This window comes from Ciconia boyciana, chromosome 8 (genome assembly GCF_034638445.1).
Source record: "Ciconia boyciana chromosome 8, ASM3463844v1, whole genome shotgun sequence".
NCBI classification, from domain to species: domain Eukaryota; kingdom Metazoa; phylum Chordata; class Aves; order Ciconiiformes; family Ciconiidae; genus Ciconia; species Ciconia boyciana.
The window spans coordinates 39387093-39407393 of record NC_132941.1 but is presented as its reverse complement, the minus strand read 5'-3'; the positions used below and the strand labels follow the sequence as shown (position 1 = coordinate 39407393).

The window sequence follows — 20301 nt, the reverse complement described above, 5'->3', positions numbered from 1 at the left end:
CTGACAGAGCTGATGACACTAGGAGCTGGGTGGAATGCAGGGAAACCAACCTTGTAATATAAGCATGCAGCAGGGCAATTACCGAAACTGGGATCTGCAGATGCTGCTCTCAGTCTGAGGAAACCAGTCATTTCAGCCAGCGGGCTGGAGGTGAGGGCTGCCAGAGCAGGAGGCAGTTCATGTGCTTTACGGTTAGTGCTGGCCGGTGACCAACTTGTCCAGGCTCGAAGGAGCACTCTCCTTAGCTAGAGATGCGGTATTTTTATGTCCCTGCAATCCCACTCTTAGTGTTTTAGTTTGGTGTTTTGTTGGGGTTTTTTTAATGTCTATACTTTAAGCATAGGTCATATCCCAGTGCTGTGTGTGTGCTTCCAGCTAGCCCTACCACCTTTGCTTTTGTAATCAGGCTGCAGATGTGCTTCATGATTGAACAACTTCTGCGCACTGCCGCTCCTCCTCCCAGAGGAGTCCAGCAGGCTTGCTTATGCAAGCTGTCATGCTGTCTTTTTTTCAAAAGCATGTGTGGGTTTGCTTTTGTGTGTATCCGGCTGGCTGTTCATGCCTGCATATAATAGGCTCTGTATATAAAAATGTTCCCAAGCACATGGCTGTGGCAACAGCTTCCTTAAACCCGACAAAACTGCCAGCCCTTGCAGTTCAAGCCACCATAAATTACAAGAACCCGCTCCCACCTCACTGAAGCTGTGCCTGTTGGCAGCGCGTGCACGCACACATGCACGCTCGCTTTCCCCCTCTCGCAGTCAAAGAAGATAGAAAGTCTTCTGGGGATTACTGCACATTTGTAGAGCAACAATGGAAAGCAGCACAGCACAAATATCTATTCTTCCTCACCCAGCATAACAAACGCTGCTTTGTCTCACATCTGGCCCTTTTTAATAGCTCAAAGCCAACAGCAGTAGCTATTTAGCAGCTTATGGTAAACAAATCCTTATTAAAACAACTTCCTTTTTCAAGTGTTTAATGATTAAAATGGCCTTTCACCTGACACTTTATACCCCCCCCCCCCCCCCCCATACTGTATCTAGCAAGGGAAATAATAAAATAGTTGTCATGGATAGATATTAAACTTTTTCCAGTTTTACTCTTGAAAGGAAAATAATCTTCAAGAGCATCTTTGAAAATTCTCTTACTGAAAAGCAGACTTAAAGACCTTTTACTACAGTGTGAGGACATACACCTGTGCATCTGTGCCTGTGTAAATGCATACATGCTGAATTGCATCGTACCTTTGCATTTTGAGGTCTGACTACAGGTCTGTGTGTTTCTTTTTATTTGCTGTGCTGCAGGAGGGCACTAGCCTAATACTGAAAAGGAGAATTAATGCAATTACATGCAATTAACAGTATTTATCTGTGTGTACACACAGAGGTGTGTTCTGATAGTTCAAGAAATAACTTATTTTAAAATATGTTTAATGTTGAGGAGGATGTCAAGTGGAATTAGATGGTTTTGTCTCTGGACGGCCACGTTTTACTGCCAGGACCGGGCGCTGAGGGCAGTGATGTTTCTTAAATTTACCGTTGGAGCCGACGGGCTCCCGAGAGCTGCTGGGCTATTTCTGACCCGTCTCCACAGGGATCCGTGCTTTCAGGCCACGGAACGCGGCTTTTCCGCCTCGCGGCCTCCGCGGTGCCCCACGCCCGCGGCAGACGAGGGCCCGGCGGCGGCCTCCGCCCTGGGCACGGCGGGCCTCGCGCTCCCTCAGGGCGGCGGCGGCCCGGCCCAGCGCCCCCGCGGCGGGCGGGCGGGCGGCGGCGCGGCCCTGCGGCGCCCTCTGCCGGCGCGGCGGGGAGCGAGCTTCGCGGCCCCGGCTTTCCCGCCCGGCCCGGCCCGGCCCGGCCCGCAGCGGCCGCCACGGGCCTGCGCCCTCGGTTGGTGCTTCCCGCCCAGCTGGCGGCAGCTCTGCCGCGGCCCCCCCCGCCGCCTCGGCGCCGCGGGCCTGCGGCCCCGGCCTCCCTGCCCTGCACTTTCCCGGAGTCGTTAGCCAGCGCAGTCCTCTCCTGCCCTCTCTCTAGCTTGGCTTGTTGCTTGATCAAAGTCACTTATCTAATAAAAATAGTCTGCCCTCTCGTACAACCCTCAGCTCACTGGAGACATGCAGGAAATTATTAGTTTTAGCTGATTGAATAAACAGTATTAACCAACTTCTGTTCTATGGTGGGATGGGCCTGGGAGAGGAAGAGGGACGTTTGAAAACTGCTAGGTTGAATTCATGCTTAGGGAACGGTTTTCTTCTTTCTTCCTCTCGCCTACTCAATAAAGTTAAAAAAGGGATTTTTTGACCGATTAGGGTTTTTCGTGTGTCTCTTTTTCATGTCCTCCTTCTACTGAGTGGTTCAAAGTGGCTCCGAATTAGATCTTGTTAATGATAGCAGCCACTGTTCCCCAAAGGGTGGCTGGAGGTGTGCTTGTCCACCGTGGAAACGGAAACCCGGTGTAACTTGGTGCTGCGGGCCCTCAAACACCTCTCACAGCAGCCATTTCCCTGTCTCGCCTGGCTCCTTGGGAGGTCTGCCTTTCCTTCTGTGCTCTCAAAACAGCTTTCTGGTGGAAAGATTATTCACCAAAAACTTGACTTCTCACGAAATGGCACTCTCTTGCTCAGGTGAGGGGTGGGTGGCTGCGCTTAGGCCTGGTCAGGCTGTGGAGCCTGCACCACCCTTGGCTGCAGCAGGTGACATGTTTCCACTGAGCTCTGCTCTACCTCTGTTTCTGCCCGGCAGTGAGGGAAGAAAGCTTGTGAGAGGGGGGAGAGAACAAAAAGCACCGCCTGAGGAGTCTCTCTAAACTCAGGGAGAAGGTTGGGCCTGTTTCAGTTGGTGATTGAGATCTCCTTTGGCCGCAGGCGAGCAGGTTTCTACGGTCCCTTGGTCCCGGGGTGGCAGAGCTCTTGCTGTGGCTGTGGAGCTCTCATCCCAGAGCAGAACTGAAACCACACTTACTTTCAAACTGCAGTACCTTTTTAGATAGGTCAGTGTTTTGAAGCAGTGCTGAAATGTTTTGGGGGTTTTGTTGTTGTTTTGGGTTTTTTGGTTTTGTTTGGTTTGTTGTTTTTTTTTTTAAAAGAGGCTGATTAGGCTGCCTTAGGAACTGGTAGGGACCATGGTTTACTAAATAGCTCTTCTTAAGTTCATTACTGGAAGTCCAATTTCTGTTACAATAATTGCAAACTCCTAACTTGAACTTTCAACCAACACAGAGTGTAGCAGAAGCTTGTGAATTCTCTTTCTTATAGCCACTACATAATTTCATTCTTTTTTCAATATTGAAGAGGGTTTTCTAGTAATTGTTTAAGAAAAAAGTTTGAGTATGTTTAGGGTTAAAAGAAAAAAGTCTAACAGGTTGATACATCTGTTCCTTTAAAAAAACACATACTCCATTTTTGAGCCATCATAAATATGTAAATGAGGGCTCTTTAATTACTGCCTAGGGCTATAAACTCGCATGCTAGAGGGGAGGGAAGAAGGCAGGCGAAGAATAATTCATGTAATTTTTTTCTTTTTTGTTTTTTAGAGAGAGATTGGGTCTTTACCTCAGAAAAGACAGCAGAAGAATGGGGCTTTTTATTGCTGAATTATCAGAAAGTGCTGGGAATACTTCTTTTTTTATTTATCTTTTTGGATGGAGTTAGCATGTAAAGCAGTAGCATACGACCTTGCTGGCTAACGTGTGCACCAAACAGGGGATTTGTTATGAAGCACCGGGTAAAAATTCCCTTCTCTATCCTACTCTGCCAGTACCCTTAATCCTGATCAGCAACATCCCCTGCTGTCTCTCGAGCTGCTCGCAGCACCTGAGTCTTAGCATGGTTTCTAATGCGGGTACACCAGAGGCTAGTGAGGGACCCTGCAAAGTCATTTTCACTTGTGACCTGATAAGCACTCGGCACTTAACCGAACAGAAGTCTGTTCTTATTTGGCCCTGCTGGCCTTTCTGTGTCTTAAGCACCGTTATTTTCGAGTAAGGTGATCTTGCAGCTACTTTTAAAACAGCGTGAGATTGACAGAAAGGGCATTTTTTAAAATTTCAGAATGTGAATGTGCACACGGAGGACCAGACCAGTGTACAGCAGTACCTGCGTAGTAGGTATAGTTACTGGAAATCTAATTCTGCTGGTATTTTTTCCAAGCAAAACAATCTGGTGTCAAAATGCTTATTCTGCCATGGTAAAACTTCAGATCCATATGATAATTTTCACTTTCCACATTCAATCTTTTAATTCTTGCTGAGGCCTACAAAAGAATAATTTCCAGATAATAATGGCTTCCTACTAATGAGCTCTGCATTTTTTTATAGCAGAAATGACAGAAAGAATACAGACCCAGTATGCTCACTGAAAAAATTATTCTATTTGATGCTCTTATGATGTATCTGAGAGAGGGGTAAAAATGCGTCTTGCAGGGGTGAGGCAGGGTATTTCAAGTACAAAGTGTTAATGTCATTGTATGTGGTGAGGCTTCATATGTACAATTTCGGCTGTTCGGTTCATGCAACAAATGTTTACTGCCCAGTTGAGTTAGTGGACTGAGGGGCTTTTCTTGACCAGAAGAGAATAAATGAGCTTGGGCTGGTGAAAGTAGCAAACCGGTGGCAGTAAAGGGCTGGTGGGTGTCCGTCCATGCAGTGAGGGGGAAGAGGTGGAGGGAGCCTGGCAGAGCAAAGGCTGTTTTAGCCAGAGAAGCACTAGTGATGTGAGAACAAGCGGAGTTAAGGATGGAAGTGAAAATAATTCTAGCTACTACAGGAAGAGTGAGAGTCAGAGAGCGCTTTTCAGTGGGAGCCATTGGGTGTTAAAAGCAGAACTATTTCTGAGACTGAATTTGATCAGTTTACAACAGAAATTGTATGGCATGTCTGTGTAGGAGAGGAGGGGACTGCACTCCGAGTTCTGCCTCCAAGAGCCCCGTCGGGCTCCTGCTCAGTCGTGCGAGTTAGTTCTGTACACTCTGCCCTCTGCTTTTCCAAATGTGCTTTGAGAAGCTATGCTGTGTGGGAGAAATGACAATTTGGACAAGTACAATAGTAAGCTGTGGTTCAGGTAGGTGATAGCAACCTTTGATTGTGTTTATGGTTAACTGGAAGGCAGAGAATTGGGTGGTATTGTATGTACAGGTCATAAATCAACATACAGGCTAGTTTGTTGGCATGAGTGACAGTACATGAATGCAAGTTGTTGTCATTGCCTCTGTAAAATCTCTCTGCAGTCTCCCAGCCCTGAAGTATATTGCCAGTAACACCAGAGGCAGCTCCTCATGCCACTAGCCATGAGTCTGAGTGCTGGTGTATCTGGCTTTACTAGGGAATTGTGTTTTCTGGCAGTATAGAGTATGTCTGTCTATCTGTAGCTTGAGATAAATACTCTTTTCAACTTTACTTCCAGTTTCTCTATGTGGCTGTATGGCACTGAGGAGGTTAAATAGGTAACGCTGAAATAGACAAAAATCGTGTTAACAAAGTCAACCAGAAATACGGTATTTTGCTTACTGGTTCATTAAGCAAAAATGTCCTGACTTCTTAAAAAAAAAAAAAAGAAAAAAAAAAAGCCTCAGTTTGCATTTCTTCAAATATTTCAACAAAAATCTATGTGCATGTATAAATTTGTATTTGTTTTCAACATGCCCTTCTCCATCTCTCCTGATGTTCAATTAAAATGCAGATAATGTGTCCCAGCTTGTGAGATGGATCACTGCTGAAGTGGTGTCATGTTTTTGGGCTAGCTTATCCCTTGATAAATACCTCTGCTGTCCACTGAGAGATTAAACTTCATGACTGCTGAGGTCTGTTTGGGGGTCTTACAGGCAGATAAGACTGTGTTACTTGCTTTCAATAAAATATATCAATTTACATTTGCTAAAGGACCTTTGGATGGCATTTGCTATTGAGAAGGTGGCAGTGGCATAATCGAATGATAATACTTGTATGTGAAACTGGCTTTTCCATTTCATAAGTATTATAATTTATTGACAGGACTGCTTTATTGAACCCTCTTGTGTCTAGACTGTGGAGATGAGGAGCTTGAGCTGCTGTTATAAGACCTCATTTAGCTGTCTAGCAGAAAAGATTTCTTTCCCTGAGTCTAATCTGGCAGGAGCCATGGAAGAACATTATCAGCTAGGTACAGAAATCTCAGGCAGCTTGGGTGTGTGGGATGCACGCGGATGCCATGGTCTGGAGTCTGTCTCGCCGTGACAGCCAGGCAGTCAGGGTTCCCACCACGGAGAATGCTCTTCTCCTTCTGGGGGTTGAGTACAGACAGTGCTGGACTTGTAGAGGTGCTTTAATAGAAGAGATGTTGAGTCATGTGTAGTAGGAGTGGTAAGCAGCCAGCTTCTCTAACTGAACAACTATCTGAAAAATTTGCTGTCTCTTATGTGTATGTAGGGAGTGGAAAAGAGATTTGTCACAGACAGCTCTCTGCATAACAAACTGCTCAGTGCCACTGAAGAGGTTCGTGAGGGAGAGGTTTTGGTGCAAGTCTGGGACCTTGCTTGTGCTAGTATAAAGTTTTGTATAAATACAGCATTTGGGTATGTATTTCTGAATCTGTCTGTGCCCACTCCCTGTTCATGAGCGTGAGGATACAACTTTTTAGACTGTACTGCTCTGTTGCAGTAAAAGGATATGGGAATTTGTAGGCAAAGACTGTTTTCATGTTCCAATGTGCAATACCTATGGTTTCATTTCCATTTTAGATGCCATGAAAGTGATTGAAACAGCAAGTATACATATGTATGCGTGAAACATCTCTGTGCCCCTGAGAAGTGAATTCTAGAAAAAAGCACTTAAAACTGCTCAGCTTATTAAGCACGGGCTGGAGTCTCCTGCAGGTCTGCTTAAAACATAAATAAGTAGAAGTCAAGATGCAAACCATTTGGTAATATGAATTATGGACTGAAACTGTTGATTACCTGTTGGGTTCTGTCTTTATGATCTGCTGTTCTGCCACTACAGGAAAACTATAAGGCAAGGCCAGAGAGAGGGAATGGGTGGAAGGGGCCTAGTGAAATGCAAACCATGCCCACACCAGGAGACTTACTTATGCTTACTTGTACTTTTAGTGTCTTGCTCTTGGTCCGAGTTTGAGTTGCATTTTGGCCATTCCTGCCTATCAGATCAGTAGAGCTGTTTGTGCTATGGCTAACCCCTTACCTCCAGTCTGAACACAGGTATAAAGGAGAGGTAAACGGTGAATTCAGCATGATATGTGCGTGTTGATTTAGCCCCTACCGTTTCCCCCTCTTGCAGGCATTGTTCTTGATTCCAGACATACACTGTTATCTTGATGAAGAGCCGCTTATGTGTGATCATGGAGTATGATATAAAGCATGGCTCAGAAAAAGAGTTAACAAATACACGGAGCAAGGCCCATCTTGATGGCAGCAGTGTGTACCAAGCTGTATCCACAAACATAACTCGGCATGATGAGGATCAGTGGTGGGCTTAGGGGACTGCGGGTTTGCTCTCTAGATCATCGTAACTTGTTGCCAGTTTTCATTTGATGATTTTATACAGCTGTAGCAACATGAATTAAAACTCCTAACACCACTCTGAGCCTTCACGTCCATTTTCTAGATTTTTTTTTTTAAAGTCACAGGGAAGTTTTAATTTGCCTTAAGTTATACAGTTTGTTAGAGATGGGCCTAAAGAATGCAGGACATGTTTTTCCAGAAGTAACAAGTAGTTTGTTCAGCTATGAATACCTTAAAGAGCCCGATTTTTCCAGCAGGCAGCAACTGCTCAGCCCGTTGGTCTGAACATCAGGCCTCTTCCATATACACTGGGTTGTGCATCTGGAATCGTTAGTCATTCTGAAAGTCTTGGTTGAGTTGTGAATCCCAGTCCTTCACTCACTGTCATCTCTGCCATTTCAAGGGCTCATGAAACAGGTCTGCTACTTTTAAGATTGGAGGAGAGTCCAAAGTACCTATGGCTTTTATTTTCAATACAGAAATCCGGAGTCTTCATAACACACATTTTGTGTTATTTTTGGCCATATAATACTCTGCCATATCTGATTCATTTAATATTTATGGGAGGTATTTTCTCTTAGGGAAGATTAGGAGGAATCCCCATGGCCTTGTCCTTGCAAAAGCCAGACTGTCATTGTTATTGGGATTATTATTATTTTATCTCACAGTGTGCTCAGGGCTTTCTTGCAAGCAGCTCTGCTTGATTGTTTAGGTGGTAGAAGTGCATGGACTGTGCTCAGTGATCTTTACTGTTGTTTTTGTCTTTCAGATCGAGAAATTTTAATGGCTTTCAGGTAGAAGCCAAGTGGAGACAATCAAAATGAATTCTATGGACAGGCACATACAGCAGACCAATGACCGGCTGCAGTGCATAAAACAGGTAAGCTGAAGGTGGAGCTCATTGCTGCTAGACGAGCATGGTGTATTGTGTGGCAGTGTGTGTTGTGCATTATGGTCACCTGTTGCTTAATGAATATCCTTGCCTTTTAGAAGGGAGGAGAGTGGTAGGAATGAGACATTGTAATCTAATTGAAGAGAAGAATATCTGCTGCAAGAGCTGGTGTATAAACGTCAAAAGCCAAACTTTCCCTTTCACCTTTCTAAGAAATCTTCAGCCTGGAGACTCACCAAATCTGTCTCGGCTGAAAGCAGAGCGGTGCTAGTCCTGCCAGCTCTGCCTTGAAGGTGTCACAGCGGGCAGCCATCATACTTGTGTTCTGAGCACAGTAATCCAAAATTTCAACAGGCCAGTTTTGATTCTAATCCAGTATCTGACCTGAGACCTGCACTACCTGGAGACTCAAATGTGGGTGGTTGGCATGCCTCCAAGTGCTTGGGTTAATCAGTTTGTGCACAGATGTAAAAACTTCTGTTTGCAAGGTAAAATTTTCGGAAGTATCTGTGCAGGTGAAGGGCCCTTATAATTCACTGAAAGGCAGTGGGATCTAAGTCTCATTTACAGATTTCCCTACTGTAACTGTGCTTGCAAATGCTTTTACAACCAAGTGAAACTACAAAGGCAAGGATGGAATGAGCAGATGCCATCTTTCCATGCTTTACCCTTCTCAGTGAGCTTTGCTCTCTGGCATTGCAGGCAGCATGTATCCTCCCCTCACATACGTTCTTCTCCACATGCAATTGGAGAAGGAGCTTCTCCTTACAGTAAATTCATAGCAATGGTCCTTTGTGTAGAGGAGGTGAGCAAGAGAATGGCTTCTCATGTTGATGTTTCCTGTTTTTATCTCTAAACCCATGCATGCATGCAGCAAACGGGTAATAAATGCAAGCAGCACACAGGTATTTTGAAGATGCGTTATCCCAGCTGGATCCATGAGACGAGCTCCAAAGTTCATCTCTTCAGAACTGGCTGAAATTTTCTGAGTTACATTGGAAAAACAGGAAGATGTATTCTGTGAAATAATGTTCCCAAACCATTTTTCCCTGTTGCCTGAGCAGTTTTTTCTGTCAGTTTAGGTCACAGCATGTTTAGAGGTCAGAGTCCTGCTGTTTCTGTTTTATATTTGTATTAACTAAGTTAAAAAAACTCCCTGCCTACTTTTGCTGTGGGACATGTGCATATTGCTTTTTGAGGGAGCACAGCATTTCCCTGTTCATAGACTTCTTTGTGTTGTAGATACAAGCGCCCTAAATCAAAGGAATTGATAAAAAATAAGCATGGAGGTGGTACTGGATTGGTCTAGATTCTTAAACTTATTTTCTTTTATCTACAACTTCCTCAAGAGGGGCAGCAGAGGGGAAGGTGGTGATCTCCTCTCTGTGGTCACCAGCGGTAGGACACAAGGAAATGGAAGGAAGCTGTATCAAGGGAAGTTCAGATTGGACATTAGTAAAAGGTTCTTCACTGAGAGGGTGGTCAGTCACTAGAACAGGCTCCCCAGGGAAGTGGTCATGGCACCAAGCCTGTCAGAGTTCAAGGAGCAACTGGACGACGCTCTTAGTCATATGGTTTAGTTTTAGGTAGTCCTGCGAGGAGCAGGGATTTGAACCCGATGATCCTTATGGGTCCCTTCCAACTTGACATATTCTATGATTCCATGATTATCTGTTTCCATTCTCTTAGTTTCAGCAGTCTCCATAATTATTTTTTGTCATGTTTGCCTAGATATTAGTAGAGGTTTATATTTTCTAGAATGCGTTGTAATGCAAAGAACAGAAAATGTGTGTTTATTTGCAAGTCTGGCCATGTGGATGCTTTGGGGGATATAAAAAAAGAATAGAGTTTATACCTGAACCAGCTGATTTTTCTCTCCATGTTTCCTTTATAAGAGAGGATTTCAGAATAAATCAAACAAAACTAATTCATCGGTCAAGGAGTAGAAATAGGAATCCGTCCCTGCAGAATTGCTGGTCATAATCCAGCCTTGGTCTGTGGTAGCGCGCTCTCTTTCATCACTCTGTGGTGAAAGTTAATGCATCTCATGGCCCTTTAGAGGCCTGAGGGAAATATGAATTTTGGGATTTCATCCCAGTTCTTATGAACAACTGTCTGGTTCAGAAAAAACATGCTCTTGGCTGGCACAAATTGGTGTCCTTTTTTGGCCATCCTAGCCCATAGGATGACGAATGAAGTGACTTGGAGAACAATTTAACCTTCCAGCTGTAAGAACAGGCCTTTAGATCAAGTGGAGACAAATGGAGGATGCTGCTCAGTTCCTTTTTCTAGAGCTGTCTGTTTCTGTGCATAGAGAATTTGTATTATTTTAATTAGATAAAAGAATATCAAATTACATTTCTTACAGTATTAAAGAGATATATTTGCTATATAATGGGTACTCTGTCAGTTAAACCACTAACTTCATTTATACATAGTGCTGGTTTACATAGGCAGCTAGGATATTTCTTCAGCGATGAAGGCCGAGGGGATGGGAGGAAGGTCAGACTTCCCAGCATTCATGGAGCATTCTTGGTTTTGTTTGATTCCGTCTGGAAGAAAGCTCAGGGTTTTCTGGTGGGCAGGGGCATGCTTGCATAGCTGCTCTGTTCTTTCAGACAGCAAAGGATGTCTGACAAGGAGGTATCCTACCTGGGCATGCTTGTGAATTCATGGTGCCTGAGTTCTACAGGCCCGAATAAGAGAATAGGGATGCTTTTGTTTTCAACTCGTGAAAAAGTGCAGTTAACCAAGACAGTGGCTGAACACCAAAAATACATAGCGGAAAGCTTTTTTGTGGAAGTGGCAATACTTGCAGTTTTGTTGGAGAGGAATGGCTGATATTTTGTTGTTGTTATGTTGAAGAACTTAACGTAGAGACTGCTTTTTGCTTTTTCATAGTTCCAAAATCTTGTGCTGTTACCTTTGCCATAGTGGAGAAAGAGACGGAAACGGACTCTGACTACCTTTTTGGAGGAGACTCACCTCACTATCACAGGGTCATAAATTTCCAGCTTGGAGACATTTACCTTGTTCTTTGAGACATGTCATTAGCTGGCAAAATTAACGTGGTACCACAAAGAGTTATTTCCTGTTCACCCATAGAGAACTGGACCGCACACTGTTATGTACATGTTGGTTTTGGGAGCAAAGCAGTACCTTGCATGGCCATATCAATGTATCTTCACTGATTTTGGGGGATTAACTGCAGGGTCAGACAAAAATTTCCCTGCCTTTTCTTCCCTGGTCTCCAATGTTTTATCCTTTCATTTCAGCCTGTGAACAAACAGTACTGCTGTTCTGAAGAGACATGTGCTTTTGGGGTGGTTAACACAGCAGTGGCATGGAAGGTGCACTGCAACAGGGGGAGGAAAACCATCCTTCCTTGGCACTCAGCATCTGCATGTTTTATAACCTTGCTGGCAGCTAGTGGTTCATGCAGCCAGATGAAGAGCTGTCTGCCGCCCTCCTTGCCCCTCACCCCAGCCCCTGAGAAATGCTATAAATGGTAATCCATGTGCCTCTTTAACTAGATCAGGTTTCAACACAGCATCAGGACAGGCTTCTTTCTTCCCAGCTCTGTGACTTGTGAGACACCCACAATATCCTTGCTGACTTCTGTTCCAGGATCAAGGTTGTGTTTTACCTTCATCTTTTTTAGCGCTTTAAAGCTACAAACCCAAAACTTGTATATGATCAGCTAGTTAGGAAATGAAGTGTGTGTCTGTGTAAGAAGTGTTTCAGAATAGATGAAAGGGCAAACTGAAGAGGTGGCTGTGTATTTACGCTTAAAAAATAACCCCAGACTTCTGTGGAAGGCTGGAACAGCTTGTGTGGTCTCTTTGTAGCTGATTCCTCAGTATTTGTAAGTGTATGTGCTTTAAAATCAAACATAGGTTTTTTTGATGTACAGTGGAAAAAGCCAAAGTAATAGACTTCCCTTAACACATGCAATTAGTTTGTCATGACACTGGAGGCTTTTCAGGGTACGTTGAAGGAGGCTGGATCTTCAGGGTGCAGACTTTTTTCCTTTAATTCTTTGTCCATACAAACAAAAACACAAAATGATTTTGTGCTCAGCAAATGTCTGATAGCCCCTGAGAACTGCCCTATTTGAGGCTGCAGTAATAATCTGTTTATCTGCCGAGTACTCATGGCTCGGGTGGCTCTGATGCACCATCCACCATGGAACTCCAGGGCAGCAGGAGCTGGCTCAGGTGGGCACAGAGCTGAATTTGAGGGCTCCCTGGTGCCCGGGGCCCAGGAACAGCCTTCTGAAGGAGCCAGCTTGGCTGCTACTGCATAGGAAGTCCCGACAGAGAATTGACTGGTTTTCTTAAGCTGTTCCTCATACTAGACTAGAGGTATGGCTTTAATCAAGCACTATACATTATTTTCCTTATGTGATATGAGCAAATACCAGGTGAAATCAGTGGGTTGCATGACATCTCCTCTCTACTCTCACCCTGGTGGGTCCACTTTCAAAACTTAGAGCTATTTTAAGTGTAGGGACTTCGACCTTTTGTTGCCTCTGTTTGCTGTCAGTCAGTTTGTAAGGTTTCTATACATCTCTTCTGAAATTCTTGAAAAGAAGAAGATGGAGAAAATCTTTCTATATTTAAGTTACAAGGAGGCTACGCCTTTCAGAATATGTGCGTGGTATCTTCCTGCCGTGCCGAGGACGGTTGTCGGGGTACATATTAGAGCTGTGCTGAAATTTTAGTAACAGGTTAAAGGGAAGTATGAAAAGGCTCTCTGGTGTCAAAAGTATTTGGTTGTGTTGGGAACAGAGAAGGTTGTTTCTGCTGCTTGTGTCACTTTACATCAGGACACATGGAGCAACATCATCAAATGATGCTGGATCACTTGGGGAACCCCACTTAATTGGAGGCACACATCACATAGCTGATTTCTAGAAACAGATTAGCATTTCTCCTCTCTTCCCTTCAAGAAAGCTTGCTGAATTGCTGCAGTTGCGATGCTTTATAATGCCTACCCAGCCATTCAGAGAGAGATGCTAAAAGTTGTAATTGCTGTGTGTTTGTGTTGATCTTGCTCAAATTGGAAACAAACAGGCCCATTTCTTTCATCATTCAGTAACTGGGTTTTTGGTCCCTTGCAATTCAGAGGAAAACAGAATTCTCTGTATATTTACATAATGGTTAGCATTTAAGCCCTGAAATGTTTGAACTAATTCTTCTGCTCTTCAGTATTATTGTTGCAGACTCATGTAAATGCTCAGCAGTCCTAAACATGTAATTTTTAATATATTTTGGACTGGTTAATATGGACTGGTATGAATTTATAGCTGAAAAGGTTTTAATAAAGCTTCACGTTCTTCAAGAACTTTGAAAATTAGAAGTATTCTTATGAAGGGCGCATTTATTTAGAATACATATTTTTTTGGTTGTAGCCCGTATAAGTGTTACAGGTGTTTTAGCAGTGAAATATGAACTAACATACAGCAGTAAAGCTAATAGTGAAAAAGACCTTTCTTTTCCATACAAAGACATTCGATGGGCCTCAAGTGTTACAGCTTATTGGTTGAATGGTCCATCAATGCTTAGTAGCTATATTTTTTCTTTTTTTTTTCTTTTTTCTTTTTTTCTGAGACCCATAGCTGCAAATTCTATGTCTGCTTCTGTGCTCAGCCTGTTGGAATATTCCTCTGCTAGAGTGAAGTATGTTTAGGAAAAACTGACAGCAGACCAGCTTTCCTGGCTCCTCTAGTCCATTTAGAGACTTCTCAATCAACATTCCTGCCCTGTTAGATCCTGCATACTGGTAGGGACTGCTCTGGTTCAGGCAGTGAAGCCATAAGGTAAAGAGCAAAGAGGCAAAGTGCTAGAAGCACTTCTGGAGGGGAGGGGGAAGAAAACACCTTCTTGATGTTTGCAGTATTTGGCTGGTTTGTTTATCTGACAAGATTCCAGTGGGTGGAATATGACCCATCATTTTTCGAGGCAGGCTGGTAAAGTTGGTGTGGGTACAGTTCTCTCCTTCCCAATTCTGCTGCTTGTTTTGCTGCAACAGCTGTCCTCGAGTGCTGGGGCATTAGTATTGTTAAATGTTTTTGAAAAGAAAATATGCATTTTAAACTTACACTTAAAACTTCTAGTACCCATAGTATTTAGAATAATTTTATTCTTTTCTGTGCAACTAACTAATCTGGCCTAATGCTTAAAATTGCCTATTGGTAAATAAGGATGAACATTTGAAAATTCTAGAAATCTGTAAGTTGGATCCATGGTGTCACCCTGGTGTCAGATGAAAATAGGAAATTATTTTCATCAGCAGCTGGGTTAAACTCTGCAATGAACATGTGATGTAGCTGGCAACATGTGCCTAGCTTCTGTCATGTCATTTCTGGCTCTTCCTTCATACGTATGCACTTGCTACTTGAGTTCCTTCCATTGTGTGCATTAGTGCAACAGCAAATCCATAGCAGGTATGACTTATATAGCATTTGCACTTAGGCACCATTGTACCTGTTTGTAAAAGCAAAAGGTGTTTTTAGAAAAGCTGTTTGAAGTGCTGATTATACTGTTAATACCAAGAGCCTTCAGCTGTGCAGACCTCTACCATCATCTACTGAAGGAAAATTCTGCTTACTGGTGGTGTTTGCTCCTTATTGCTTCTGTGCAGTACGCAAGAAGAGCCGTTAACGTTGTACATAGGCAGGTCACAAAGCGCATACTGCAGGCAGCTTTGTAAGCACATGCAAATGAAAAAGATGTATGGGGAAGCATTTTTCCTTTTGAAGTATCTCAGTAATGTCTAGCTGGCTGGTAGGACATATGAGAATAGGTCATGTGAATTTTACATCTTCCATGGTGGTATCAGTTCATGTAGTGGTCATTTTAAATAGTCACCTTGAGATTTTATCTCTGCATAGATTAAGAGATTAAAATAATAAAGATTAAGTCAATTGATTAAAAGTGCTATAAAAAGCATAATCAGTAAGTAAATTACTCAAATTAGTCAAAACAATTAAATGGAAAAAAAAAAGTCCAACAAATGTGCTTCTGTTTGACTGGGTATACTGAAGACTATTGGTTATTTTTCAAAATCAGTGCATTTATTCTCCTGAAATTTAGAAAATGAATAAATGTATTTATTTTAAATGCGTGTTTTAAAGTTGATTCAGTACATAAGTCAGGGAAATTTGAGTTGGTGCTTTTTTTCCCCCATGCCATCAACTCACCTTATACTCTTGGGTAGCGTTAATCTTTTAAAGGATGCACTATTGACAATAATCTTCTAGTCAAGGGATGTTGTAATACTTTATTAATGCCTTTAAAGCACCTTGACATGGAAAGAACTGCATGAAAAAAAAACACCAACCCCAAATTTTCAAAATGCTGTGATAAGCACCTCAAATTATTAAATGGTTCATAACACAGAATTATTTATGTAGACGCCCCACTTTGCCTGTATCCTTCACTTAATCGTCTACTAAAAGACATTGTGAAGCTAGATATTTTGGTAAAGAAGGCAGGTAAACAAGTCTGGAACAAATAAGCCTATTTGCATCAATAAAAAACATTAACAATTTAAGTATTTAGATTGTTATTCTAGTAGTGCAATAGTATTCTAAGGGAAAGACCATGGCCACTGCTTTGAGAAAATTAACTCGTTGATACGTCGAGATATTTAGGACTGAAACTACTTGCTGAAAATCACAAGGGCATTAGAGGAGAAAGCTCCTGTATCGTTACATTGTCTATTGGAATGATAAAGCTAAAGAAGCCTCAGCATCGTTGCTGTAGTCGCATATAGAGGAGACACCTTATGCTAGCATGTTATGACAGGGAGATACTTATGGAAAATGGCTTGTTTCTGTTGCCAAGAAGAGTGAGTGAACTGGTTAGGCAAACTGATTTCATAATTCAGTTGAGCTGTAATTGCAAATTTAAAAATAGATTGGAGCCTTGCATCACTGAGCATGGCCTTAGAGAAAGAACAAACAGTTGTACCTTTGTTTCTTGACTTTTTTCCCATAAAATCACTTTTTGTGAGTGATTAAGGAGATATAATTCAGAGTCCTCTGATTATTTTGAGTCTTTTGTAAACCATAATGTTTTCAGTGCTCTCAGCTGGCATAATAGCAGTCCAGGCACTGGTGGTAAGAAGGGTACAAAGATTGGACTGAGCGCTGTTGTTCCACTTATCAACAGATGAACAAAAAGACATATTGCCACTAGTGTGCCCCATTTCCATCTTCAGTCAGATCTGGATCACAGCCTTTAGACCCCTAAGTCACAGTTTCCTCTTGGGCAGGGGAGAGTGGGGTGGAACAGCAGTAGATGGGTTTATGAGAAAAGAAGTTTAATTTGTTGCATGTTCCCTTATATAACACAAAGTTGTATCAAAGTATATCATAAATATACTGCAGATATGTAGATATGAAAGGTACAGAGCAGGAAGACAGCAATGTAATTCTGATCAGCAGAGCTAGGCAGTGATTCTTGTTCTAGCTCTTCTAGCTTCTATGTATAGTCCTTGAGGATCAGGATGTTGAATCCATCTCTAACACTTTTGTCCAAACTAACGGACAAGCCAAGGTTGCAGAATCTTTCCTTTCCTTCAGCACATGGATGTAGATGCACAATCTTCCTCACAGATCTCATGGTATAGGAGATCCAAGCAGCAGAACAAGGCTATTCAATTAGCAGGCATTCACCTTTTCTGAAACCAATACTAATTTATACACACACTTTATACTAAAAGTGTATGAGAGAAGCATCTATGGAAATCTGCATTAGTACAGGTTTTGTTCTGTTACAGCTTACAACTGGACAACTTGCTTTTTTGCAGTCAGGGGTGCTCGTGTTTTTTATTTGTTCTTTTTCTCATTTGTTTGGCATGTGGTCTCCTGTCTTTAGTGTTGACTCCCCTCCATGTCTTACCCAGTATTTTCATGTAGTTAAAATATCTAGTAAAGAGGTGCTGGTCTTTGCTCACTGTTTAGTGTTTTCCTTTGAAAAAGAAGCTGCAGTGGACAAATGGGGCAAAGGTGACTCCCTTTCATTCTGTTTTTTATAAGTAGGCATGGCTAACATGGTTGTAATCTCTCTCTCAGTGTATCTAGGGCTTCTCAAAATGTGAGCTTAATAAAATATTTATAAAGCCGCCAATGGAATGAGCCATGTAAGTGCAAGATAATTCTATTAATTAGGGATCTCTCAATCTCACAACCACTAAATTGGGAGGGAGGGATTATCTGAATACAAAATGCACAGCTTGAGCCTTTTAATTTTTTGATAAATAAAACAATCTTTGATATTGAAGGGGACTGTAGAGAATTGAACTATATATAACCGTATCCAGATAAACAAAAATCACTCTCCCAAAAGACAGAAAATAGCTCAATACTCCCCTCTATCCTCTTGAAAAAGAAAAAGACCATTTATTTTGAATCTTCATTGCAGATGAGTTTTTAATATACTGAGTATAGCTGCTTGTGGATAAGGCCTTTCTATAATCACACTTGACTGTAAAAAAAATAGTAATAGAGAAGCCACCTATTTCAGGTTACAACATTTTCTACATTTAAAGCGTATCCTCAGTTAATGTCCTGTATTTCTGTAACACCCCCTGAGCTCTGTTGCAGACAGTGGGGGGCATGCTCGGGAGAGAGAGAATTCTTGGTGGATGGGGATCTGAAATAGAGGCCTGTACGTGGGAGGGGGAGAGGGGCTTGTGGTTGGGCTCACTCATGGAGCCTGTTCAGGTTTTAAAGTAATAAAGGCTCTATTAATGTATTACAGCAAATGACCCTTGCTGATTTGCAGGTCCTCTACTGCTTGCCTATGGTACTGAGTGAGCTATCAAATTTAGGTCTAGTGGGAACATACTTGTGCGCTGAGTAATACATAGAGACCAGGCTTGTCTCCCTTTGGTTACGCTGTGTCAAGGGTGTCTGACCAGGAATCCTGTTTACATTCTTTAGACAGGTGATTAGTTTTCGTTTGGGAGCTGAACGGCCTTTGCCCAACACGCAGGACCATGGTAATTCTGCTTCTGGGTTGTTTCAGTTGAAGGGCACGTAATCGCTTTCTGTTCTCTCTGTCCCTTCCCTTTCCCAGTCTCTTTCTTTCCTACTCCTCTCTTCGCCCCTCTTCAATACAACAGTGAGTTTTTATTACATCTAATTGCAGGCATGTCTGGATGGATTTTAAGGTAGACAAAAAAAAAAAAAAAAAGTCTGAATTGCCTGGCAGAATCTACCAAAGCGCCTGGACGCCAAGTCCTGTGTCTCAAGGGTCAGAGCGGGTATGCACCAGAGTTAGAAAAGTCATGTGGGCATAGAAGAGAGTGGGTCAGCTCCTTCCTCAACCAGTATCAATCAGTTTAGTTCCAAAGGAGCTACGGTTTCTGCATTAATAGTTTTGAGCATCCTTATTTTTATATATAAAGTTTGATAACTGCAGTATGTTTTGTTTTGCTTTTAAATTCCTAGATTTTGCAACCATATGAGAATTTTAACTTTCATTGTTGTGAAGAAAGGCTTGAAAACCTGCATGCCAGCAGCTGAAAATAGCAAGCAGATCATGTGAACTTCAGAGTTGTATACATGCATTTGAAATGTCACGAGCTCGACACAAAATTTATGGCATGCTGAGTATCTGGCTCATCATTTGGAAAAGATGGGTTTGGGTACTGGCTTCTATATCACTTGAAATTCTGGACCTGTTGCAAGATTTTGCAGGACTCGCAGATGAACCTGTTGTCTAATCTAGGAATAACTTGGCTGAAGTCTGAGGATTAACCCCAGAGTAAATACGTACAATATAACAACACTAAAAAATCATTATTTGCTTTTGGCACCTCTCTTTGTATGCATTGTGTTTTATGGAGAATAATGAGGGATATGAATAACAAAAAATATGTCTTTAGGTTGACATAATCGAAAGTACCATTATTTTAAAAAGGGGGGGGGTTGTGAGGCAGGAGTATTTATACTGTGAACTTAACTTTATCTTCCTCTTACATTGATAGTATAGCTCCACCTTCGGGAGAAGTTTCGTGATGCGTTTAAGCCAAAGTGTGGGCTGCTGAGGGCAGAGTCCTGGGATACCTTCCCAGCCCTACCTTGTGTTTGCTGCCACCTTCTTTGAGTCAGGTCTAATGATCCTGTGGTCACACAGGGAATCTCACTGTAAGTGATGACTGAACACCAGTATTTGGGAGGTTAGTTCACGATCAGAACAGCAAGCGTGGTCTGATGCACTGGAAGCGGTAGAAGTATGTGGTCTGGGGAAGAAGCTCTCAGGGGCAGCCTGCCATGAGACTAAGCATATCAAGAAAATGTATCCTTACTTTTAGGTCACCTTCAGTCTAGTATTGGCATGAAAAGATGATGTGCTGTAACCCGTGACCGTTCCCATGAGCTCCTGAGTGGCCTGCCACTGGAGTGACACACACTGCTGCTATCTCCCCTGCTGGTGCTAAGGTTCAAGGAACTGCACTGCATGCCATTGTGGAGAGCCGATGCAGCTGACATGATTAGTGTAGGATAAGGCTAGTTCACTATGCAGCCGTGTGTCCTCTTGTGCTGTGCAGGAGAGCAGGCAGGAGAAGGCAGAGCTGTGGGAGGCAGGAGCCTTTCAGGGCTGGCAGCTGCCGGTGCTTGCGTTAGCTGGCAGTGCTTGTGGAACAGCAGCCATAGCTTTCTGTCTTGCAGGAGAGCAGCTGCCTCCTGGATTTAATTTCCCCAATTGGTGTACCAGGAGTTTTGCCAAGCGTGCAGCCTTGCCACATGGTGTGTAGGAACGGGTTAATTTCAGAGTGAAGAAAAGGCTACCTACTATCTAGCTGTGTTTCCTTTTTCTGTGCAGTCAAAAGCTCCGTATGTTGCTAGTGTGTTCTATCGCTAATGTAAAATTCCCAGACTCGTTGATTAGTGAAGCTAGACAG

At 42.7% G+C, this 20301-nt stretch overlaps 1 protein-coding gene across 10 annotated transcripts in view; it reads left to right on the top strand.

Moving 5' to 3' along the window:
* The window catches only part of ZMIZ1 (zinc finger MIZ-type containing 1), a 365884-nt gene that overhangs the window by 194558 nt on the left and 151025 nt on the right, over positions 1–20301 (top strand). For all 10 annotated transcript variants that reach the window (XM_072869884.1, XM_072869891.1, XM_072869885.1 and 7 more), the window contains one exon: positions 8260–8370. In XM_072869884.1, the coding sequence (XP_072725985.1) occupies positions 8311–8370 (60 nt within the window). In that variant the 5' untranslated portion in view covers positions 8260–8310. The remainder of the gene's footprint in view (positions 1–8259; positions 8371–20301) is intronic.